This window comes from Bombina bombina, chromosome 2 (assembly GCF_027579735.1).
Source record: "Bombina bombina isolate aBomBom1 chromosome 2, aBomBom1.pri, whole genome shotgun sequence".
Taxonomy (NCBI): Eukaryota; Metazoa; Chordata; class Amphibia; order Anura; family Bombinatoridae; genus Bombina; species Bombina bombina.
Genome location: NC_069500.1, coordinates 1,226,444,262 through 1,226,471,562, shown reverse-complemented (window position 1 = coordinate 1,226,471,562; position 27,301 = coordinate 1,226,444,262). Strand labels below are relative to the sequence as shown.

General features: G+C 40.4%; 1 protein-coding gene across 1 annotated transcript in view; it reads left to right on the top strand.

Moving 5' to 3' along the window:
- The window catches only part of OCIAD1 (OCIA domain containing 1), a 115,749-nt gene that overhangs the window by 29,284 nt on the left and 59,164 nt on the right, over positions 1-27,301 (top strand). The window contains exons 3-5 of the mRNA XM_053703977.1: positions 4,459-4,512; positions 16,996-17,043; positions 17,674-17,797. Coding sequence (XP_053559952.1) covers positions 4,459-4,512; positions 16,996-17,043; positions 17,674-17,797 — 226 coding nt within the window. The remainder of the gene's footprint in view (positions 1-4,458; positions 4,513-16,995; positions 17,044-17,673; positions 17,798-27,301) is intronic.

The window sequence follows — 27,301 nt, the reverse complement described above, 5'->3', positions numbered from 1 at the left end:
AAGATTCCAGCCGCCTGAAAATAGCAGGAGTTAAGAGCTTTCTGGCTAACGCCGGTTCATAAAGCTCTTAACTACTATACCCTAAAGTACACTAACACCCATAAACTACCTATGTACCCCTAAACCGAGGTCCCCCCACACCGCCGCCACTCGATTAAAATTTTTAACCCCTAATCTGCCGACCGCCACCTACGTTATATTTATGTACCCCTAATCTGCTGCCCCTAACCCCGCCGACCCCTGTATTACATTTATTAACCCCTAACTTGCCCCCCACAACGTCGCCGCCAGCTACTTAAAATAATTAACCCCTAATCTTCCGACCGCAAATCGCCGCCACCTACGTTATCCCTATGTACCCCTAATCTGCTGCCCCTAACATCGCCGACCCCTATATTATATTTATTAACCCCTAATCTGCCCCCCTCAACGTCGCCGACACCTGCCTACACTTATTAACCCCTAATCTGCCGAGCGGACCTGAGCGCTACTATAATAAATGTATTAACCCCTAATCCGCCTCACTAACCCTATCATAAATAGTATTAAACCCTAATCTGCCCTCCCTAACATCGCCGACACCTACCTTCAATTATTAACCCCTAATCTGCCGACCGGAGCTCACCGCTATTCTAATAAATGTATTAACCCCTAAAGCTAAGTCTAACCCTAACACTAACACCCCCCTAAGTTAAATATAATTTTAATCTAACGAAATAAATTAACTCTTATTAAATAAATTATTCCTATTTAAAGCTAAATACTTACCTGTAAAATAAATCCTAATATAGCTACAATATAAATTATAATTATATTGTAGCTATTTTAGGATTAATATTTATTTTACAGGCAACTTTGTAATTATTTTAACCAGGTACAATAGCTATTAAATAGTTAAGAACTATTTAATAGTTACCTAGTTAAAATAATAACAAATTTACCTGTAAAATAAATCCTAACCTAAGTTATAATTAAACCTAACACTACCCTATCAATAAAATAATTAAATAAACTACCTACAATTACCTACAATTAACCTAACACTACACTATCAATAAATTAATTAAACACAATTCCTACAAATAAATACAATTAAATAAACTAGCTAAAGTACAAAAAATAAAAAAGAACTAAGTTACAGAAAATAAAAAAATATTTACAAACATAAGAAAAATATTACAACAATTTTAAACTAATTACACCTACTCTAAGCCCCCTAATAAAATAACAAAGCCCCCCAAAATAAAAAATTCCCTACCCTATTCTAAATTAAAAAAGTTACAAGCTCTTTTACCTTACCAGCCCTGAACAGGGCCCTTTGCGGGGCATGCCCCAAGAATTTCAGCTCTTTTGCCTGTAAAAAAAAACATACAATACCCCCCCCCAACATTACAACCCACCACCCACATACCCCTAATCTAACCCAAACCCCCTTAAAGAAACCTAACACTAAGCCCCTGAAGATCTTCCTACCTTGTCTTCACCATACCAGGTTCACCGATCCGTCCTGGCTCCAACATCTTCATCCAACCCAAGCGGGGGTTGGCGATCCATAATCCGGTCCAGAAGAGGCTCCAAAGTCTTCCTCCTATCCGGCAAGAAGAGGACATCCGGACCGGCAAACATCTTCTCCAAGCGGCATCTTCGATCTTCTTCCATCCGGAGCGAAGCGGCAGGATCCTGAAGACATCCAGCGCGGAACATCCATCCGGACCGACGACTGAACGACGAATGACTGTTCCTTTAAGGGACGTCATCCAAGATGGCGTCCCTCGAATTCCGATTGGCTGATAGGATTCTATCAGCCAATCGGAATTAAGGTAGGAATTTTCTGATTGGCTGATGGAATCAGCCAATCAGAATCAAGTTCAATCCGATTGGCTGATCCAATCAGCCAATCAGATTGAGCTCGCATTCTATTGGCTGTTCCGATCAGCCAATAGAATGCGAGCTCAATCTGATTGGCTGATTGGATCGGCCAATCGGATTGAACTAGATTCTGATTGGCTGATTCCATCAGCCAATCAGAAAATTCCTACCTTAATTCCGATTGGCTGATAGAATCCTATCAGCCAATCGGAATTCGAGGGACGCCATCTTGGATGACGTCCCTTAAAGGAACAGTCATTCGTCGTTCAGTCGTCGGTCCGGATGGATGTTCCGCGCTGGATGTCTTCAGGATCCTGCCGCTTCGCTCCGGATGGAAGAAGATCGAAGATGCCGCTTGGAGAAGATGTTTGCCGGTCCGGATGTCCTCTTCTTGCCGGATAGGAGGAAGACTTTGGAGCCTCTTCTGGACCGGATTATGGATCGCCAACCCCCGCTTGGGTTGGTTGAAGATGTTGGAGCCAGGACGGATCGGTGATACCTGGATGGTGAAGACAAGGTAGGAAGATCTTCAGGGGCTTAGTGTTAGGTTTATTTAAGGGGGGTTTGGGTTAGATTAGGGGTATGTGGGTGGTGGGTTGTAATGTTGGGGGGGGGGTATTGTATGTTTTTTTTTACAGGCAAAAGAGCTGAACTTCTTGGGGCATGCCCCGCAAAGGGCCCTGTTCAGGGCTGGTAAGGTAAAAGAGCTTGTAACTTTTTTAATTTAGAATAGGGTAGGGAATTTTTTATTTTGGGGGGCTTTGTTATTTTATTAGGGGGCTTAGAGTAGGTGTAATTAGTTTAAAATTGTTGTAATATTTTTCTTATGTTTGTAAATATTTTTTTATTTTCTGTAACTTAGTTCTTTTTTATTTTTTGTACTTTAGCTAGTTTATTTAATTGTATTTATTTGTAGGAATTGTGTTTAATTAATTTATTGATAGTGTAGTGTTAGGTTAATTGTAGGTAATTGTAGGTAGTTTATTTAATTATTTTATTGATAGGGTAGTGTTAGGTTTAATTATAACTTAGGTTAGGATTTATTTTACAGGTAAATTTGTTATTATTTTAACTAGGTAACTATTAAATAGTTCTTAACTATTTAATAGCTATTGTACCTGGTTAAAATAATTACAAAGTTGCCTGTAAAATAAATATTAATCCTAAAATAGCTATAATATAATTATAATTTATATTGTAGCTATATTAGGGTTTATTTTACAGGTAAGTATTTAGCTTTAAATAGAAATAAGTTATTTAATAAGAGTTAATTTATTTCGTTAGATAAATATTATATTTAACTTAGGGGGGTGTTAGTGTTAGGGTTAGACTTAGCTTTAGGGGTTAATCCATTTATTAGAATAGCGGTGAGCTCCGATCGGAAGATTAGGGGTTAATAATTGAAGTTAGGTGTCGGCGATGTTAGGGAGGGCAGATTAGGGGTTAATACTATTTATGATAGGGTTAGTGATGCGGATTAGGGGTTAATAACTTTATTATAGTAGCGCTCAGGTCCGCTCGGCAGATTAGGGGTTAATAATTGTAGGTAGGTGTCGGCGACGTTGTGGGGGGCAGGTTAGGGGTTAATAAATATAATATAGGGGTCGGCGGTGTTAGGGGTAGCAGATTAGGGGTACATAGGGATAACGTAGGTGGCGGCGGTTTACGGAGCGGCAGATTAGGGGTTTAAAAAAATATGCAGGGGTCAGCGATAGCGGGGGCGGCAGATTAGGGGTTAATAAGTGTAAGGCTAGGGGTGTTTAGACTCGGGGTACATGTTAGAGTGTTAGGTGCAGACGTAGGAAGTGTTTCCCCATAGGAAACAATGGGGCTGCGTTAGGAGCTGAACGCTGCTTTTTTGCAGGTGTTAGGTTTTTTTTCAGCTCAAACAGCCCCATTGTTTCCTATGGGGGAATCGTGCACGAGCACGTTTTTGAGGCCGGCCGCGTCCGTAAGTAACTCTGGTATCGAGAGTTGCATTTGCGGTAAAAATGCTCTACGCTCCTTTTTTGGAGCCTAACGCAGCATTTGTTTGAACTCTCGATACCAGAGTTAATTTTATGGTGCGGCCAGAAAAAAGCCCGCGGAGCGTTAACAGCCCTTTTACCGCCGAACTCCAAATCTAGGCCTTAGACTTTATACCATACTTATAAATAACAAATAATACATAGTTTTACTCTCTGCATTCTAGAAACCTGAGACCAGCACTATAACTAAAAACACCCTCTTGTTTTGCTTTTGTGGCCCAAAGTTCCTTCCCCATCACATGATCATACTAGAGCCCCACAGTGTTCTCTGTAGGTTATACACAGGGATGTTTTAACCATGTTCTCTACTAAAAGGTGATACAATTTACTGGACGTTATGGTTAGAACTTCCTTTTGCAATGTTATAATACATTTTTATTAATTTATTACAATGGCAGCATTTTGTTGTGTAAGGATAGTTTGCATTATCTTTTATTTCCTACTTGCTTGTTCCTGTCTTGTTCTTTCACCTGTTATTTATGATCGGATGATTCACTTCTATTCATTATTTTATTAGAATTTCAATTGTATTGATAACTTTCATTTTTTTCTTTTCTTCCAGCCCTTCCAGTCTCTGCGGTAAGCATGATTCTTACACAGGGCCTTATTTCCAGAGGTACAAACTTTATTCATTTTTTGTATATTTAATGTTTGAGAAATGGATCTTGTAGATGTGTGTTTTTTTTTTTTATTATTTAAGCTAGTTGTTAAGTAGCACGTTCATGTAAAGTCATTATGTGTAGCATTATGTTGTGTACACATAAATGTGATACACCCTCTTACTGACCTGAATAAAACAGGTTTGGCAGTGGCTGTCGCCTATTAAGTCGCCATGTAAAATACCTCTTTGACACCCAGTAATGCATTTAGCGTTTTGTATTCCTCTAGGCCCAAACACTATAAACATTTACAGTTATTATGATTTTCTTGTCAGGTTACAGTTTGTTATATATGTCTTGCCATACATTTACCTCTACACTTATACTTTAGATTCATGAACTGGAAGCATTTAAGAGCCAATCAGATGTTTCCCCCCCCTCACCATCCATTTGTATATTGTAGACTGTATATTCACAGACAATATTAGGTACCTGTATAATGTTTAAATTGCTATGTGTTGGAACTAAGTGAGATGTGATGTTTTCTGTGTGTGTAACTATTTAATTGTCCTATGAAGGTGCACTGGTGTGCCTCCCAAGACATGCCCATATGATATTGCCATATAAGCAATTATTTGTAATTCTGATATTTTGCAGATGAAGAAACAGATTTTACAGCTAAGAACCATAGGTGCAACAAGTCTGCCTATATTACTTATAAAATATAAACTTAATTAGTTCATAGTATAGCTTTACTCTTATCCCAGGCATTATTGAAGTCCTCAGAAGTGTTTGTCTACCACTTCTAATTGTCTATGGATCAACCGCCTTTCTGTGAAGAAGCGCTTCCACAAATTACTCCTGAACCTACTATCTTTCAATTTGAGATCATGACCCCCTTCTTCTGGTGTGTCTTTTTAAAAAAAAAAAAAAATACTTCTAGAGCTTTATTAATCACACTCAGTACAGCTTCTGACAGCCAGCACCCACATATGGGACGTTGCTGGCAGCCCCATACATTTTAAACATGTATTTTTGGGGTTTTCCATTGTATTTATGGACTTTATGGACTGTGGCCTCACTCATACTATGTGATCTTATATGAGTAGCTTGCTACTTATTTGTACTTTGGGTCCTGTCTACTGTACCACGAGTATGTCCATTTGGTCCAGTCTTGCTCTGAAATACACCTATATATTAGCTAATTCTTACTAAAATATATGTTGCTGTCAACAAAAAATGTCTCTGTAGTGTGTCAATGATGGATTTACACTGTGCTGTAAACTGATGATAGCATTTTGGCTCCCACAACCTGCAGGGGGAAAGTTGGGTGGGGCTTGATATAATTGACTTGATGATATAGTTTTGGCATAATTATTTGGTGTTTCCCAGTATTATGTTACTTTATATTATTCATAGATCACAACAGCAAACTCCAATTTGCCAGGCAGTACGGCTGCTATTATTTCTGTCTATGCTTTAAAAGGACAGTATACACCAATTTTCATATAACTGCATGTAATAGACACTACTATAAAGAATAATATGCACAGATACTGATATAAAAATCCAGTATAAAACCGTTCAAAAACTTACTTAGAGGCTTCCAGTTTAGATCTGTTTAAAAGATTACTGGAACACATGACTGCAAGTGGGAAATATCAGACACTCCCCCCCCTCCCCCTTCCTTTGCATATGAAAAGACCCTTTACACAAACAGAAGCAAGCTGGAGTAGCTATACGTCCGTATTCTCCTAAATCTTTGGGGCTTGGTTAGGAGTCTGAAAATCAGACCAATGTTATTAAAAAATAAAAAGCTATATGCTCCAGAACGCTCAAAGGATAAAAGGTCTTTTACTGCATGATACCCTCCAAAAAATTGCATTGTTTGCAGACGACCTTACAATTTTTCTCATGGACCCAGAAAGTTCCCTCCCTAATCTATTCCATTGTCTTGAGTACTTTAGCACCCTTACATATTATAAAGTTAATATTAATTAAACAGAAACTTATACCATATGCTTACCTTCAGAAAAGTTCCATACCTTCAAAGAGACCCTTAATTTCAAGTGGTCAGGTATGGGCCTAAAGCATTTTGGTGTTTACCTCTCCAGTTACCTGAAGAGAACTCTAAATCTTAATTTTAATCCATTAATTGTTCATATTAAACAATTGTTGTCACCTTGGCATTCCAGGAAATTTCTTGGATGTGCCGCAATGACAATACTTCCAAAAATAACTTACATCTTTAGGTGTCTTCCCTTAAAAATTCCTTTTAATATTATTAATAACCTGCAGTCATTAGTTAATATTTGGAATTAGAAAAGAGTAAGAGTAGCTTCCAGAATGATTCAATAGCCAGTTATGATGGGAGGACTTGGCCTTCCATGTATTAAAACTTAAAATAAAGTGGCATTATTAACCCATGCCATAGCTTGGGGAGCTCGTTTAGAGTTTGCAAGATGGAGAGAATTAGAACAAGCTTCTCTTCCAGCATACATGAGGTTAGAAGATCTGCCATGGCTACTGACACATAGTGTACCTGCCTCCTATTTTAGTAATGTAATCATACAAGAATGTTTGAAAAGTTGGAGGCTGCTAAGACATGCAGTAGGTTTGGCCCAACACCCAGCTCCACTCCATTCAATTCAGAAAATTATTTCTGTGTAGAATCATTAAGGAATAACAACTGTTAGTCACCTGTATGTACCAACTCATATTATTCCATATAGTGAACTTATTGTAAGAAACAAGACCCTTTCAAGCACCAATTTGAATTAAGGAGTATATATTCTCATTTGAAGGCATGGGGTTTCCCTGCAAAGCAACTTAGATCATCAACACCTTGGGAATTAAGATAGTCTGCTGACAAACAGTTATATCAACTGCTCACAACCCATTATATACTTCTCTTAGATTGCCCTAAATTTAAAAGTCAAATCCTTTAATTTAATGGGAAAGAGATCAAATGAGGAATAGCAGTTAGCCATAAAACATACAAAGAAAGCAATGCACTTTGTCACATTCTATCAGCTATATTACAACATTCTTTTTAGGTGGCACATGGTCCTTCAAACACTACATAAGATATTTTTTGCGACAAAACTGATAAATGTTGAAGACACTTCCATAAGGTAGGCTCCCCTTTGCATGTGTGTTGGTCCTGTACTGAAATTCAAATATTATGCAATAAAAACTCACAACTTTGTCTAAACATAGGTTATAAACAATTTACAGTTTCAGTAGCATTATTCCACCTTGGTTTATCTAAATTGAAACGTGTCCAAAGATCACTTTTATAATTATAGTTCTTTCAGCATGTAAATAATTCAATGGGAACTATAGACACCCATATAGCTATATAAACTTTGTGGAATACAATATCATGATAGATAGAAATTCATAAAATATTAGTATTAATTTTGACTATATACTTATAGTTGAGCACGGGCCTGGATGGCGCCGAAGGATTAATGATAGACAGAGATACCCTTCTATGGTGACACTCAGTGGACTATGTCAAAGTCTTATTTTCTTCCTAATGGGAAAGAGTCCACAGCCGCATTCATTACTTATGGGAAATAAGAACCTGGCCACCAGGTGGAGGCAAAGACACACCAACTAAAGGCTTAAATACTCCTCCAACTTTCCCTACCCCCCAGTCATTCTTTGCATTTCGTCCCAGGAGGTTGGCAGAGAAGTGTCAGAAGTTTTTATTTTTTAAAGAAAATACTTTTTAATTTTTACGTAAAGTGTGTCTCTCATGGAGGGTAGTACTCTTCGCAACGGGACAGAAGTTTTAAGTAGTCCTGTTAGTCTCTCAGTGAGGGCCTGGGCGAATGTTAGAGTCCGGAGATGCAGTAGGAGTTCTCTCTGCGACACCATCCCGATTCATATTAACAGCTGCTCTAGCACTTGGCATTGCCAACCCTTTGTTTTGCTACCTGCTGTCTTCTCTCAAGTCCATGACGGAGGCAACGCTACTGTACGTCACACTTGAAGGGCCGTGTTTCTGTTCCACGGCATAGATTCCAGTAAGATCGTTTCATTTTATCACTATGAATGTTATGTTGACAGATAGGTATGGGTCTCAGTGAGTCTCCTCTGTTCGGATCTGGGAATCATGGGATAATTCCTTCCTTAGGGGGGATTTGTGAACAGTGTGGGGTTCCTTAATCATGTTTCTTATGTGATTTCCTTGCTTTGTGTATTGGGTATTGGCTCTGGGGCTGAGACGGGAGAATTGCTGAAGGTTAGTGGGGCCTAGTTGCCACCCTTTTCTGGCACGCTTTTTTGGACTTTACGGTTCACCTTATGACCAGGCGTCGTTACGCTGGGTTTGTTACGCTTCCGCATTCCTGACCGTGTGGCGACAAAGATTTTCTGCTTCGTTTGGATCTGGTCATAGGAGGTGGTGAGTGCCCCAGCCATTGTGGGTGTCAGACAGTGTTCCCTCTAAGGCCAGTTTTCTGTGCGGCCCAGCAATTAAATAGTTAATTAGGTAACCGCACCCTACAATTAGCAAACACTGCACAATGCAGACTTAAAGGTATGGTTCTCCTGTTAACTGTTTTACTGCTGGGCCGCACACAAAACTGGTGTCCGGTGCCGTTCATTTTTTTTATATTGTCCTAATTTTTATCTTTGGTTTTAACCATGGAGGATTCTGAAGCTGAGACTGTCGTTTCTGATTCCGATTCTTCTACTTGTGAGGAAGGTGCTTTGGCCCCACTGACGCAGGTTTATCAGTCCTGTCTCTTGTGCTTTCTTAGAGCACCTGGTTCCTCAGGCTCAGGGAACCAGGGGCCTATTGAGCCATCAGCCTCTGGGGGCTCTGTTCCTCAAGTGGCGGATTCCCAACAACACCCTTCCTCTACATTTGCGAGTAACCCTAATGTTAATTCTCCCTCTGCACAGGGGGGGTTTGTTTCCCCTGGAGATGGCGGGTCACTTCAATATATTGATGGCGCTGGTTCGCCTGCAGGATCCTGAGGTTTCTGCAAGGTTATGTTCTTGCCCAATTATCCCTGGTGTCCATACTTCGGGTGGGTCTATTCAGTTACCTCCGGGGGTGAATATTCCTCCATGTTGCACCTTTCGTTATCGGATCGCACGACTGTGCGTTCTACTCCATTGTCTTTACGACTTATTGGGGGATCCTCTCCTTTATCAGTCGGGGACTGTGTCATCGAATGGTGCTTTGAGCTAGACTATTTGGGATGTTGATCGTCTCCTGTTGGTCGCTCGTGTCCTTTCCCAGAATTTTTTTTGGCGGATGCCTTCAGGCTGCCTTCTTTTCTTTCATCCGGTTAGGATACTTTTTTATTTGATTTTTCCCTCGGGAATTTCTGGGATGACTTGCTTTTTGCTACTTCTTCAGAAGTTGTTCGCGGACTGTTGGGTCCGGAATTTGTGTGCACTTTGTTGTGTTGTCAGTGACGCCTGTTGCCCTTGCCAGGTCCGGCGGGATCTTGTGTGTTTTGTTTTATTATTTTATTGTTTGTTTTCCCAAACTACTCTACATCTACATCCGGGCCTTCGGGTCCGCACACCGGGAGAAATTGGGCATGCCATTCATTTCCAGGACTGAGTAAGTGGCTTCCACCTTATTTTGTTCCATTTTTAATGGATCCTCTTCATGGATCAGCGGTGGAGCGTATGTCGGCATGCAAGAGCATATACTAGATTGGTCTAGTGGTTAGATCCGATGCTCCTGGAATGGAAGGTTGTGAGTTCGAATCCAAGTCTGCATCCTTGTATACATGGCCAATAGCGGAATCATGCCTGCATTCTCTGTGATCCGCCAGCGCTGCTGTGGGGTGGCTAGCCTGTAACTTGCCACGTGGGGGCCTGGTTCGCCTTTTTCGTTACTGGAGGCCTCTTCTAGCTGGAACCCGGTTTTATTGGGGTCGCCTTGTTCTTTCGGTTCTGTTTTTTTCCAGACTTTTCTCCACCCTCTTTGGGCCGGGCGCTGATGTGGGACCCTAGTTTCTGAATGTCACAGAGTTTGCTCTGTGTCATGGTTTCTATCGCCTTGAGATCGGTTATGTTTTTTTTCGCGGTCCTTTCTTAGGTTTTGCTAGATTTCCTGGTTTTCTCGGGTTTCTTCCTCGGGTGAGGAGTGTCTGACTGGAATTTTGGTCGGGGTCCTTTTCTTCAGGTCTCTTTGTGGATCTGGGATTGGGGGGTTGGTATAGTTCTGTCTATGCTTGTCCGGGTTGTGTCTGGAAGGGGTTCTTCCTTTTCTCTTTTTGGAGTGTCTGGTCCCCTTCTATGGCTGCTTGGGGCCTTTGTATATCTGTGCGGGAATGTGTTCTGGACTTTTTTTAGGGGTCCGTTGTTCTGGTGCTCTAACATTGCATCAGCATAGCTCTTCCCCAAGATATCTGCTGTGGGGTCACGTGATTGCGACCTCTGGTAGTCTCGGCTCCTTTGGGGGCTGGCTCGTTTTGGGTTAGTTTTGACCCCTCTGTCGAGTTTGTGTCCAGGGGGGCAAGGTTTTCCCTTGTCCTCCGTCTTTCCTTGGGAGACTTTTTTCCCTGGAGGTGTGTTCCTTTTGTCCCTGGTTAAGCGATGGAGATGCCCTTGGAAATGGACTTCTGGGTTCGGTGTTCCTCTGGGGTGGGACTCTGGATTTTTCACTGTCGTTGACAGGTTGTTTTTTTCCGTGAGTGGGCGGTCCTTGTTGTGGCGGTTCTGTGGTCGTGGATGTCCCTGTTTATCTCAGGATCCTAAGCTGTGGTTCTGGTCATCTTTGGACTTTCAGCTGTCTGTTTCTTTTGGTTACAGTTGGTCCCTTTTGAGGTGCTCTCTGGGGGGGTTTGGATCTCTGATTTTTCTCTCCATGGCGGGGGTCTTGTCTAGGAACTTGGTTTTTACTGGTTCCGTTTCTATTTGGTTTCCTACAGCTGGGGAGCTGGACAAGGGTTTTTTTTTCCCCCTTTTTCTGTGGCTGCTCTATAGCGTGCTACTTAGTTGTCTGGGTGTTTTTTTCTGTTCTCGAGATACCTTTTTGTTCTCTTTCGGTCTCCGACTGGGCCGTGTTTTGACTGATGATGCCCTTTTTTCTGGCATTTGTGAGGCTTTCTGGAGTCTGCCAAACTAGTCTGCTTTGTCTTTTTGGAAGACAGGGTTCTGGTTCAGTTCTCCTTCTTCCTTTGCGGAGTTGTTGGTCAGAGTTCCCTTATGGGGACGTGTATGGGATTGGCCTTTGGGCGATAGGGCGCTTTGAGTCCTGATGGCTCGGTGGTGTTGCATGTGGTGTTTACCCAGGCTAGGGACTGTCGTTTGTGTCCTTGGGGCCCTTTTTTTCTTCATGTTTTTTGCTCCTTTTGGATAAGGCGGGACTTTTTTAATTATGGGATGTGGTTCAGTCCTGGTGCCCTCAGATTGGGCCGCCTCTTACCCTCCCGTTCTTGGCATTCAGTGTCCTCTTTGGCTTGGGTATATTTTTCCCACAAGTAATGAATGCGGCTGTGGACTCTTTCCCATTAGGAAGAAAAACATAAATTATGCTTACCTGATAATTTCATTTTCTTCCGTGGGAAAGAGTCCACAGCCCCCCGCACATTTTTTGTGTATATTCTTCTGGCACCCTTTGACCTTGATATTTCTTCCACTGATCCTTGTTCCTCGGCAGAATGACTGGGGGATAGGGGAAGTGGGAGGAGTATTTAAGCCTTTGGCTGTCTTTGCCTCTTCCTGGTGGCCAGGTTCTTATTTCCTAGAAGTAATGAATGCGGCTGTGGACTCTTTCCCATGGAAGAAAATGAAATTATCAGGTAAGCATAATTTATGTTTTTTACAACGTTTCTGGATTATATAACACAATAGATTATTTTACTCATAGACAACGCAGCTCTATACATAGTATAATATAGCTTCTTCAGTTTCTTTCTTGGTGATGAGACCTTAAAGGGACACTGAACCCACATTTGTTCATTTGTAATTCAGAAAGAGCATGCAATTTTAAGCAACTTTCTAATTTATCAATTTTTCTACGTTCTCTTGCTATCATTTTTTGAATAAGAAGGCATCTAAGTTTTTTTTTGGTTTCAGTACTCTGGACAGCACTTTTTTATTGGTGGATGAATTTATCCACCAATCCGCAAGGACAACCCAGGTTGTTCACCAAAAATGGGCCGGCATATAAACTTACATTCTTGCATTTCAAATAAAGATACCAAGAGAATGAAGAAAATTTGATAATAGGAGTAAATTCGAAATTTGCATAAAATTTCATGCTCAGTCTGAATCACAAAATTAAATTTTTGTGTAAAGTGTCCCTTTAAGCTCTTACTTTAGTTTTGTTGCTTATTTAATCATAATTTAAACTGAATTGTTTACTATATAACCGATTACTTATATAATCTACATTATTTTATACAACATTTTAGGTGTCCGTTCACTTCATCAACTATACTTCTCCAAGACAGTATGTAGTGAACGTTCACCAACTTATAAAATTATACATATGTATATGTTATATCTTGTTATTTACCTATATTATTGTTTAGTTTTCTTGTTCGTCGTCATTCCGTTAAAGTAAAAGTCGATTGTGTTCTAATGATGCACTACCATAGATCAAGTATTCTTTTGTATTAGACAAGGTGGCTTATTCAAGAGACTTTTATAAAACATGTAAGACGGCTACATAGTCTTTTTTTGAATACTTTACTGGTACAAGATTTGTAATTGTCAGTATAACTCATTCTTCTTGCTTGATGAAGAATAATGAAGGCATATAAAGGCAGACCATTCTTGGTGCAAATGTATCTTGTTCATATAAGATGCAATTTAAGGGCTGGATAAATCCCCTTCTCCCTTTCTCACAGTAGGTTCATGCTTGGCTGTCTATGAACCAACTTACTCAAGGAGGTAGTTCTACCTTCTCCTAAATTCATAGGACCTCTGTCTATCAGTAATGATATGATTCTAACCCAAGAGTGAAGGAATGGTTCTCTGTGCTGCGTTAGTAAGATGCAGACTGTGGAGCATGTAGTCTTATGTACAAGAGGAGCCTTGCATGAGGTTATTTTTATTTTTTGTATTCCATGTCTGTTTGGCTGCTTTATTATAAAAAAAAATTCTCACAGGTTGTGTTAAAACGGGTTTGTTGAAGCACCCCCCAACCACTGAGAATGAAGTGAGTTCCCTATTGTCTTCCTCACACCTCACTACCTGCCCACTTGACCCTATCCCTTCACATCTAATACCTTCTCTGTCTTCTACTCTCACTCCAGCTCTTACTCACATATTCAACCTATCCCTTACTACCGGTTCATTCCCATCTTCCTTCAAACATGCAAAGGTCACCCCCTTCCTCAAAAAACCCTCCCTCAACCCCAATTCTCCTGCAAACTACCGCCCCATATCACTGCTTCCACTAGCTTCAAAAGTTCTGGAAAAACTAGTTGCTTAACCCCTTGCAATCTGGCTTCTGTCCCAACACTCAACTGAGACTGCCCTCACCAAGGTTACCAACGATCTTTTGTCTGCTAAAAAGAACGGCCACTACTCAATAATTATCTTACATGACCTGTCTGCTGCCTTTGACACCGTTTACCATGCCCTTCTCCTACGAACTCTCAGCTCTCTTGGGCTCTCTGACACTGCCCTTTCCTGGATCCACTCTTATCTCTCTAATAGGTCCTTTTATGTCTCCTTTGCTGGCAACTCCTCCTATCCATTGCCTCTGTCTGTTAAAGTACCTCAAGGCTCTGTTCTGGGTCCTCTACTCTTCTCTATTTATACTTCCTCACTGGGTAAACGTATCAGTAGCTATGGCTTCAACTATCACCTCTATGCAGATAATACTCAGATCTACCTATCCACCCCTGGACTCTCTCCTTCTGTCCTTTCTCACATCAGTGTCTGCTTATCTGGCATTTCTTCTTGGATGGCCTCTCACCTCCTAAAAATTAACATGTCCAAGACTGAGCTCCTTCTAATCCCCCCTCTTTAATTCTACCCCGGTTTCTAACGTTTCTAACACTGTTGGTGACACCACTATCTCCCCATCACCCCAAGTTCGCTGCCTAGGAGTTACACTTGACTCCAATCTGTCCTTCATACCCCAAATCCAATTGCTCTCTTCATCCTGTCGCAACCACCTATGCAATATCTCCAAAATTCGTCCGTTTCTGAGTGCTAAAACTACTCAACAGCTAATCCACTGCCTGGTAATTTCCAGTATTGACTACTGTAATAACTTACTAACTGGCCTCCCTCTCTCCCGCCTCTCCCCTCTTCAATCCATCCTAAATGCCTCTGCTAGACTAATTCTCCTCTCCCGTCGCTCTTTATCTGCTGCACCTCTCTGCGAGTCCCCTTCACTGGCTTCCCAATCACAGCAGAATTCAATTCAAAATTCAAAAAATGTATCTTCTACCATCATCTCCTCCCATGCTAAACTACAGGACTTCTCTCGTGCGGCACCAACCATCTGGAACGCACTTCCTCAAGCTGTCAGACTTTCCCCTAACCTTTCCTCTTTTAAACGCTCCCTAAAGACCTTTTTGTTCAGGGAAGCCTATCTCCAAATCAAATCAGTGACAAATTAATTCCACTTGCCTAATAGCTGCCCTCATCTAACTCCACACTAACCTCATTCTCGCCTTCACAGTCCCCACCTCCTGTTTCTCACCCTCTTACCCATGTAGATTGTAAGTTCCCACGGGAACAGGGCCCTCAATTCCCCCTGTATTTGTTTGTTAAACTTTGTCTGGTGTCTTTTATATTGTATTGTATTGCACTTTTATCTTTGTACCCATGAACAGAGCTGCGGAATCTGTTGGCGCTTTATAAATAATAATAAAATAAAGTATGTCCAACCGGCCACAATTTGTCTCAAGGACAGTTTTTAGGCAGATTGCCCTTTAGTACTGTTAAGGAAAAATCGAGTAGTGCTCACTTCTTGTCAGCATTGTCCCCTTCCGCTTCACTGCTATACACCTAGCTTTTGTTGTTGCTGTTGGGATGGCATGTGAAGGTAAGAGCCCAACTCACCCTCTCATTCTCACCCTATTCTAAAAGCAAAAGCTTCTCATTTGGATTTAAGTTTAAAGCTGTGTGAAGGTCTGCTTCAACCTTCTTACAATTACAATACATTGCATTTGTATTTTATGATGAGTTTTTTTTTAATTAATAGAGTTCTATTTAAAACATTTTTTATATGATCAATTCTTAGTGAATGGCCACTACGGTGAGCCAAGAATGTAGTACATTTCCTTTTTTGTATGGCTCATATCTATAGTAGCATTTGCACATTTTTTTACCTATTTTCGGGGGGGCTACAACAACCATGTTATATTTAGTATTTATATATTTTATTTAAGTTGTGTAGGGACTATTTCTCTCTATATTAATAGTATTTATTATTTTAATACAGGTTTAGGAGCAAACACTCTTCTTAATAAATGCTGCTAATAAGGAATAAGGAAATAACCACAGCGGGAAAAAAAAAAAAAAAAACGTGTTATATTTTTAGTTCTTATTTGGCAGTGAACACAGGGACACTGATAAGTTATCTCAGAAATACAGTGAAAGTGATGGAATGATTTCTTGGATCAATATTAACAGAAATTACTTACAGTTTACTTTAAGATATCGTGTTAAAGTCTTTTGTAAATCTGTTTTCTGACATTAAATGATGTGCTTGTGAAATTGTTTGCAGTTTCCTTTATACAATAGCTATAGTGAGTGGTTCTCATCAGACAAGAGTATTTGTTACATTATATTACTGTTTTTAATCTGACCTTGCAAACATTAAGCCTTAGATCTCGGACCATGTGAGACTTAATTTTCAGAATGTACTGAAATAAAAAGTTAGAATTAGCACATTTGGTGAACTCTTGTTTTGTTCAATGTGTCCCTTTTAAAGGGCAATAATCCTAAATGTTAATTGAGTCCTTTTAAGTCAGACTTCCTATATGGAAACACAAAAATGTCTTCAAGTTTGGCGCAGTGATTCTTCTGACTCATCATGTGGTGTCTTGGCAATTCCTATCTACAGGAAGCAAGTACCATATACTGTACATGTACAGCTGTACTTTACTTTAAAGCAATGGATCGATTTCCCTGTTTAAACATTTTTTTGGATAGCTCTGAGCCCCATTCCAAGACTGTGTAGTCAATAGTAGTATATGTGTATACCGCAGGAGGAAACAAAGAACTCCTCGGCACTCCAAGGGACTGAGTAAGATAAAAGTTCTTTATTTGCGCAGCTTAAAAACATATCCGTATACAGCAGCCCAATGAAAACACATATTAGCAAAGGGAAACGTCACCCTCCTGTGACATCATACGCGTTTCATGCCTCTGGGCATGTGTATAACGCATCCCATAAAGTGCAGCAAAACACTGACGTATAAAGGACATTTTTTTTTTATTGAAAACTATAAACCTTTTACATTACTACGGAAATATATGGAAAACTGTTATTTAAATCATGTTTATGGTAGTATTACGTTTTGATGCATGATGTATCTATTTTCTTTCAGGATTGCTTACATCATCTTCGAGATTTGGCTCGCTTCCAAAAGTGGCATGTGAGTTAAATATTTGTGAGCTTGCTATATACTTGGGTCATACATGTTGCTTTATTCTAACTTCTTTTTAAGTTACACTCTACTGAAAAAATTAAATGCTCTGTTTTGTAATAACATTTTATTTTAAACAAATTGAAATTCTTTACTATGTGTTTAGCTCCAGTAATTGGAGCATACGTATATATGTCCAGTTCTCAATGGCTCACCAACTTCATATCAGGTGTACAACTTTGACTGTGCATGTAACCTATTTCAGTGGTAAAACACATAGTAAAAGAAAGGAATTGAATTTTGCTGTTTCCTAATAAATTATAACAATAATCATCATAAAATGCTCTAAGAAAATAAAGCTGTTTTATTTTTATACTAGAATGACCCCTTTTAGCTTGTCCTGTTTAAAAAAACAGGATGCTTCATATTGGACAGTAGATAATGTAAGCTTCCTTTCTATCTAATGTAATAATGTAGATTGAGGGAATAGTGTTTTGTTATCCTGTATTGCATGTCTTCAAGCAGTGTCAGTTTAGAGTCTGCATAATATTACAGTTAACCGCAGCTGTATTTATATCTTGAATAGAATAAATGTGGGTTGTTTATTTTTTTTAAACTCTCTCTGTTCTATTTTGAAAGTTGCTGGCTTCTGTGGATACATTGCAGGAAAAATTTCATACATGAAAACCTGTCAGGAAAAATTTAAAAAACTTGAGAATTCACCACTGGGAGATGCTATTCGTCAAGGATACAGACCTTCACAGTAAGTTAAATAGATCTGTTCATTGTACAACATAAAACATTTGCCATCTAGGAGCATATGTTATCATTTCTAGACTTACATACAAACATACACACACACTCACACTCAAATATACATACACACACACATATACTGTACATATACACACATACATGCACACACACATACATACACATACATACACACATGCATGCACACACACACACACACTTTACTTACATATATATATATATATATATATATATACACACACACATATACATACACATATATACTGTACATACACACACACACACACACATACATACATACATACATACATACACACACGCACACACACACTTTACTTACATACATACACATGTATGTGTGTATGTATGTATATTTGTGTGTATGTAAGTGTGTGTGTGAGGAATTGCCTGGTATTTCGGTGCTGGACTGACCGTAATAGGTGGGATCAGACTGATATACTACAGGAAAGTTCTACTCTGTGAAAAGCATTGCTGGGCTAAAAGAAGTTGCACCCAGGTGGTAAATCGCCATAGAACAGGCTAACAGTGGTATTGAGCTGGTTGTTCATTCCTGTGAGTGCATTTCTCTGTGTGTGTGTGTGTGTATATGTATGTATGTATATATGTATGTGTGTATGTGTATATATATATATATATATATATATATATATATATATATATATATATATATATATATATATATATATATACATATACACAGACACACACACACATACATACATATAGATATATATATACAAATTAGATGAATTTGCATATCTTACCCAGAATTCTCTTGTGCAATGGTAACATTGTATACAAGGTATTTCTGGGAAAAAGCGAGCGGGGAATCTTGCCTAGATGTGCTAATTTCCTTTGCAAATATTTACATTGATTTAATTTTGAGACATGGAGGATTTTAATTTGTTTTTTTATCTCCCCCCTTAATTTTAATGAATTTTGGTTTAACCTTGAAAATAGCTTTACCAATGCAGCAACCAGAAATCTATCTCCTACTGATGAGTTCCAAAAAGAACGAAACAGGCTGTATAGTGAGTGATTTCTGGTTTGCTGTAATAATCCTGTTAAAAGGATAGCTGTGTTAAAACAGTATTTTGAAGCAAAAAAATTAGAATTTGCATATCTAATTTGCATATCTTACCCAGAATTCTCTTGTGCAATGGTAACATTGTATATGAGGTATTTCTGGGAAAAAGCGAGCAGGTAATCTTGCCTAGATGTGCTAATATCCTATGCAAATATTTACATTGATTTAATATAGATATATAGATATAGATATCAAAATAACATGAGTATTGAATTGAGCAATGATACTCTTTTATTGGACTAACTATACATTTATAAGATGACAAGTTTTCGGAAGAGTGTCTTCCTTTTTCAAGTCTGAAGCAATACATATATATATTTTTTTTTTTTTTGTGTATGTATGTGTGTGTGTATATGTATGTGTGTATATATATATATATATATATATATATATATATATATATATATATAAACAAGATATATATGTATGTATACATAAATAAATAAATATATAAATATATATATGTATTGCTTCAGACTTGGAAAAAGGTAGACACTCTTCCGAAAGCTTGTCGTCTTATAAATGTATAGTTAGTCCAATAAAAAAGTGTCATTGCTCAATGCAATACTTGTGTTATTTTAATATCTATCTATCTGTGTGTGTGTGTGTGTGTGTGTGTATATATAATATATATATATATATATATATATATATATATATATATATATATATATATATATATATATATATATATATATATATATATATATATATATAATAAAAATAACATTGTTCTGTTTGTGAAGAACATTGTACTGTGAAATATTAACTCCTTTTTTTTCTTCTACATTCTCCATTGAAGTCTATGGGGAGAAGAAGTTGGCTCATTCGCGATATCCGATGTCCTGGAGTTAGGGCATCAGATTTCGCTCATGTGAAAAACTTTTACTTTCAACTTCTAATATGTGGTCTAACACTCACATGCAAAAATGGTTACTTCTAGCGATGTTCACGCTCGAGCGGGAGCACTATATAGCGTGCCACTTGTAATCTAGCCCATAGTGTCTTATGACCTTTGCCCAAAGTTCAGATGTAGACAAAAAAGTCAGGGCGGGAAGGGTTTAATAAGCACAGTGCTTATTTTGAAACAAACTCTCCAGCTTACATTTTGCCAGACATAATGAGACTAGCAGACATAACATGCTTAGAGATTTCTTATGACAACTGCAAAGCTTCATACATGCCCAAGGAGGACCCCTGTCCAGCCCACTTGTCAAGGCAGAGAGACTAATTTTACAATAATATAAGGGACCCCTTGAGTGAGATGGGGGGGGGGGGCTTCAGGGCAGCAGACAAGTTCAGCAGTATATTTCTTGGCTCTGGATGAGCTCTACTTGAAGGGACAGTATACACCAATTTCATATAACTACATGTAATAGACAATACTGTAAAGAAGAATATGCAGATACTATTATAAACATCCAGTTTAAAATATTTTAAAAACTTACTTAGAAGCTCCCAGTTTAGCACTGCTGATAAGGTTAGGCTGGGGCGCCCACTGAAAGGGGCTGGGAAAACAAGAAGAGCAGACACTCCCCCACTCCCTGCATTTGAAAAGACAGATAACACAAACATGAGCCAGCAGGAGTCTGTAAACGCACGTATACATCTGGCACTGTGAAGCTTGATTAGTAGTCTGAAAATCAGCACAATGTTCTTAAAAAAATAAACAAAACTATACATTTAAAAACACTACCAGATGGGCTATATAAATGGATCATCTACAAAACATTTATGCAAAGAAAAATTTAGTGTACAATGTCCATTTAATCTGTAGGATATCTATTGCCAAGATGTCCATCCGTAAAAATATAACTAATTGGTGCATTAGAAACAAGCAGGTACCAGCACCATCTTCTGATTCTGCCCTTTATCCGTTTTCTGGTAGCTTTTATATGGGACTGCCCCTCTCTGTGTCAAAATATGGATAATCTGCTAATCATATGAGGATAAAAGTGGGATCTATCAACAGACTCAACTTGATAATATTGTAGGAGAAACAGCTGCATTGAATTATATCAATGTTGTGGTGATTGCCTCCACTGGAGCCCTTAGTCTGGAGAATTTTGGAAGCAGCCTTACATCAAGTCTTCTAACATCCCCCTCTAGTTATCTGGGTTTAGCAATCAGTGTCATACTTCTATAACGTGAGCTCTCGCTCTGTGTTTAACAATTCTAAACTACAGATCTTACCACTAATCTATGTGATGTATCTGGAGGCTGACATTATGGAAGTTGTGCTATGGAGGACTTGGAGCGGAGCATGCAACAGTTGCTAATCCACCAATCGAAGCACCTCAAGTTGAATGGTAGATCTGTGCTTGCCTCATTATTGGTAGATTTCAAGCAACCGGCAGATGAGGGTCCAATGCAAGCTGATGAATCCGCTAAAGCTAGATGTGAGAGAATACAGTGGGGCAAAAAAGTATTTAGTCAGCCACCAATTGTGCAAGTTCTCCCACTTAAGAAGATGAGAGAGGCCTGTAATTTTCATCATAGGTATACCTCAACTATGAGAGACAAAATGTGGAAACAAATCCAGACAATCACATTGTCTGATTTGGAAAGAATTTATTCGCATATTATGGTGGAAAATAAATATTTGGTCACTTACAAACAAGCAAGATTTCTGGCTCTCACAGACCTGTATCTTCTTCTTTAAGAGGCTCCTTTGTCCTCCACTCATTACCTGTATTAATGGCACCTGTTTGAACTTGTTATCAGTATAAAAGACACCTGTCCACACCCTCAAACAGTCACACTCCAAACTCCACTATGGTGAAGACCAAAAAGCTGTCGGACACCAGAAACAAAATTGTAGACCTGCACCAGGCTGGGAAGACTGAATCTGCAATAGGCAAGCAGCTTGGTGTGAAGAAATCAACTGTGGGAGCAATAATTAGAAAATGAAAGACATAGAAGACCACTGATAATCTCCCTCAATCTGGGGCTCCACGCAAGATCTCACCCCGTGGGGTCAAAATGATCACAAGAACGGTGAGCAAACATCCCAGAACCACACGGGGGGACCTAGTGAATGACCTGCAGAGAGCTGGGACCAACGTAACAAAGGCTACCATCAGTAACTCACTACGCCGCCAGGGACTCGGATCCTGCAGTGCCAGACGTGTCCCCCTGCTTAAGCCAGTACATGTCCGGGCCCGTCTGAAGTATGCTAGAGAGCATTTGGATGATCCAGAAGCGGATTGGTAGAATGTCTTATGGTCATATGAAACCAAAGTAGAACGGTTTGGTAGAAACACAACTCGTCGTGTTTGGAGGAGAGAGAATGCTGAGTTGCAGCCAAAGAACACCATATCTACTGTGAAGTATGGAGTGGCAACATCATGCTTTGGGGCTGTTTCTCTGCAAAGGGAACAGGACGACTGATCCGTGTACATGAAAGAATGAATGGGGCCATGTATCATGAGATTTTGAGTGCAAACCTCCTTCCATCAGCAAGGGCATTGAAGATGAAACGTGACTGGGTCTTTCAGCATGATAATGATCCCAAACACATCGCCCGGGCAACGAAGGAGTGGCTTCGTAAGAAGCATTTCAAGGTCCTGGAGTGGCCTAGCCAGTCTCCAGATCTCAACCCCATAGAAAATCTTTGGAGGGAGTTGAAAGTCCGTGTTGCCCAGTGACAGCCCCAAAACATCACTGCTCTAGAGGAGATCTGCATGCAGCAATGGGCCAACATACCAGCAACAGTGTGTGACAACCTTGTGAAGACTTACAGAAAACGTTTGACCTCTGTCATTGCCAACAAAGGATATATAACAAAGTATTGAGATGAACTTTTGATATTTACCAAATACTTATTTTCCACCATAATATGCAAATAAATTCTTTCCAAATCAGACAATGTGATTGTCTGGATTTGTTTCCACATTTTGTCTCTCATAGTTGAGGTATACCTAGGATGAAAATTACAGGCCTCTCTCATCTTCTTAAGTGGGAGAACTTGCACAATTGGTGGCTGACTAAATACTTTTCTCTTGTTAAGTGTATCCAGTCCACGGATCATCCATTACTTGTGGGATATTCTCCTTCCCAACAGGAAGTTGCAAGAGGATCACCCACAGCAGAGCTGCTATATAGCTCCTCCCCTCATTGCCATATCCAGTCATTCTCTTGCAACTCTCAACTAAGATGGAGGTCGTAAGAGGACTGTGGTGTTTTATACTTGGTTTATTTCTTCAATCAAAAGTTTGTTATTTTTAAATGGTACCGGAGTGTACTGTTTATCTCAGGCAGTATTTAGAAGAAGAATCTGCCTGCGTTTTCTATGATCTTAGCAGAAGTAACTAAGATCCTTTGCTGTTCTCACATATTCTGAGGAGTGAGGTAACTTCAGAGGGGGAATAGCGTGCAGGTTTTCCTGTAATAAGGTATGTGCAGTTAAAATATTTTTCTAGGGATGGAATTTGCTAGAAAATGCTGCTGATACCGAAGTAATGTAAGTAAAGCCTTAAATGCAGTGATAGCGACTGGTATCAGGCTTATTAATAGAGATACATACTCTTATAAAAGTGTATTTTAAAACGTTTGCTGGCATGTTTAATCATTTTTTACATATGTTTGGTGATAAAACTTATTGGGGCCTAGTTTTTTCCACATGGCTGGCTTGAATTTTGCCTAGAAACAGTTCCCTGAGGCTTCCCACTGTTGTAATATGAGTGGGAGGGGCCTATTTTAGCGTTTTTTTGCACAGCAAAAATTACAGACACAGACATCCAGCTTCTTCCTGCAGGATCCAGGACTTCTCTGAAGGGCTCAAAAGGCTTCAAAAGTCATATTGAGGGAGGTAAAAAGCCACAGTAGAGCTGTGGCAGTTGTGACTGTTTAAAAAACGTTTTTGTCATTTGTTATTCCGTTTTTGGTATTAAGGGGTTAATCATCCATTTGCAAGTGGGTGCAATGCTCTGCTAACTTATTACATACACTGTAAAATTTTCGTTAGTGTAACTGCATTTTTTCACTATTATTTCAAAATTTGGGAAAATTTGTGTTTCTTAAAGGCGCAGTATATTGCTTGTACACTTGTTTTAAAGTGTTTTCCAAGCTTGCTAGTCTCATTGCTAGTCTGTTTAAACATGTCTGACACAGAGGAACATACTTGTTCATTATGTTTGAAAGCCATGGTGGAGCCCCATAGGAGAATGTGTACTAAATGTATTGATTTCACCTTAAACAGTAAAGATCAGTCTTTATCTATAAAAGAATTATCACCAGAGGGTTCTGTCGAGGGGGAAGTTATGCCGACTAACTCTCCCCACGTGTCAGACCCTTCGCCTCCCGCTCAGGGGACGCACGCTAATATGGCGCCAATTACATCAGGGACGCCCATAGCGATTACCTTGCAGGACATGGCTGCAATCATGAATAATACCCTGTCAGAGGTATTATCTAGATTGCCTGAATTAAGAGGCAAGCGCGATAGCTCTGGGGTTAGGAGAGATACAGAGCGCGCAAATGCTGTTTGAGCCATGTCTGATACTGCGTCACAGTATGCAGAACATGAGAACGGAGAGCTTCAGTCTGTGGGTGACATCTCCGACTCGGGGAAACCTGATTCAGAGATTTCTAATTTTAAATTTAAGCTTGAGAACCTCTGTGTATTGCTTGGGGAGGTATTAGCTGCTCTGAATGACTGTAACACAGTTGCAATTCCAGAGAAATTGTGTAGGCTGGATAGATACTATGCGGTGCCGGTGTGTACTGACGTTTTTCCTATACCTAAAAGGCTTACAGAAATTATTAGCAAGGAGTGGGATAGACCCGGTGTGCCCTTTTCCCCACCTCCTATATTTAGAAAAATGTTTCCAATAGACGCCACTACACGGGACTTATGGCAGACGGTCCCTAAGGTGGAGGGAGCAGTTTCTACTTTAGCAAAGCGTACCACTATCCCGGTTGAGGACAGTTGTGCTTTTTCAGATCCAATGGATAAAAAATTGGAGGGTTACCTTAAGAAAATGTTTATTCAACAAGGTTTTATTTTGCAGCCCCTTGCATGCATTGCGCCTGTCACTGCTGCGGCGGCGGCATTCTGGTTTGAGGCCCTGGAAGAGGCCATCCAGACAGCTCCATTGAATGAAATTATTGACAAGCTTAGAACGCTTAAGCTAGCTAACTCATATGTTTCTGATGCCATTGTTCATTTGACTAAACTAACGGCTAAGAATTCCGGATTCGCCATCCAGGCGCGTAGGGCACTATGGCTTAAATCCTGGTCAGCTGACGTGACTTCAAAGTCTAAATTACTCAACATTCCTTTCAAGGGGCAGACCTTATTCGGGCCTGGCTTGAAGGAAATTATTGCTGACATTACTGGAGGCAAGGGTCATACCCTTCCTCAGGACAGGGCCAAATCAAAGGCCAAACAGTCTAATTTTCGTGCCTTTCGAAATTTCAAGGCAGGAGCAGCATCAACTTCCTCCGCTTCAAAACAAGAGGGAACTGTTGCTCATTCCAGACAGGCCTGGAAACCTAACCAGTCCTGGAACAAGGGCAAGTAGGCCAGAAAGCCTGCTGCTGCCCCCAAGACAGCATGAAGGAACGGCCCCCTATCCGGAAACGGATCTAGTGGGGGGCAGACTTTCTCTCCGCCCAGGCGTGGGCAAGAGATGTTCAGGATCCCTGGGCGTTGGAGATCATATCTCAGGGATATCTTCTGGACTTCAAAGCTTCTCCTCCACAAGGGAGATTTCATCTTTCAAGGTTATCAGCAAACCAGATAAAGAAAGAGGCATTCCTAAGCTGTGTGCAAGACCTCTTAGTAATGGGAGTGATCCATCCAGTTCTGCAGACGGAACAAGGACAGGGATTTTATTCAAATCTGTCTGTGGTTCCCAAGAAAGAGGGAACCTTCAGACCAATCTTGGATCTAAAGATCTTAAGCAAATTCCTCAGAGTTCCATCATTCAAAATGGAAACTATTCGGACCATCCTACCCATGATCCAAGAGGGTCAGTACATGACCACAGTGGACTTAAAGGATGCCTACCTTCACATACCGATTCACAAAGATCCTCATAGGTTCCTAAGGGTTGCCTTTCTAGACAGGCATTACCAATTTGTAGCTCTTCCCTTCGGGTTGGCCACTGCCCCGAGAATTTTTACAAAGTTTCTGGGCTCACTTCTGGCGGTTCTTAGACCGCGAGGCATAGCGGTGGCTCCGTATCTAGACGACATCCTGATACAGGCGTCAAGCTTTCAAATTGCCAAGTCTCATACAGAGATAGTTCTGGCATTTCTGAGGTCGCATGGGTGGAAAGTGAACGTGGAAAAGAGTTCTCTATCACCACTCACAAGAGTCTCCTTCCTAGGGACTCTTATAGATTCTATAGAGATGAAAATTTACCTGACGGAGTCCAGGTTATCAAAACTTCTAAATGCTTGCCGTTTCCTTCATTCCATTCCACGCCCGTCAGTGACTCAGTGCATGGAAGTAATCGGCTTAATGGTAGTGGCAATGGACATAGTGCCATTTGCGCGCCTGCATCTCAGACCGCTGCAATTATGCATGCTAAGTCAGTGGAATGGGGATTACTCAGATTTGTCCCCTCTACTAAATCTGGATCAAGAGACCAGAGATTCTCTTCTCTGGTGGCTTTCTCGGGTCCATCTGTCCAAGGGTATGACCTTTCGCAGGCCAGATTGGACGATTGTAACAACAGATGCCAGCCTTCTAGGTTGGGGCGCAGTCTGGAACTCCCTGAAGGCTCAGGGATCGTGGACTCAGGAGGAGAAATTCCTCCCAATAAATATTCTGGAGTTAAGAGCAATATTCAAGGCTCTTCTAGCTTGGCCTCAGTTAGCAACACTGAGGTTCATCAGATTTCAGTCGGACAACATCACGACTGTGGCTTACATCAACCATCAAGGGGGAACCAGGAGTTCCCTAGCGATGTTAGAAGTCTCAAAGATAATTCGCTGGGCAGAGTCTCACTCTTGCCACCTGTCAGCGATCCACATCCCAGGCGTACAGAACTGGGAGGCGGATTTTCTAAGTCGTCAGATTTTTCATCCGGGGGAGTGGGAACTCCATCCGGAGGTGTTTGCTCAATAGGTCCATCGTTGGGGCAAACCAGAACTGGATCTCATGGCGTCTCGCCAGAACGCCAAGCTTCCTTGTTATGGATCCAGGTCCAGGGACCCGGGAGCAACGCTGATAGATGCTCTAGCAGCTCCTTGGTTCTTCAACCTGTCCTATGTGTTTCCACCGTTTCCTCTGCTCCCTCGACTGATTGCCAAAATCAAACAGGAGAGAGCATCAGTGATTCTGATAGCGCCTGCGTGGCCACGCAGGACCTGGTATGCAGACCTAGTGGACATGTCATCTCTTCCACCATGGACTCTGCCTCTGAGGCAGGACCT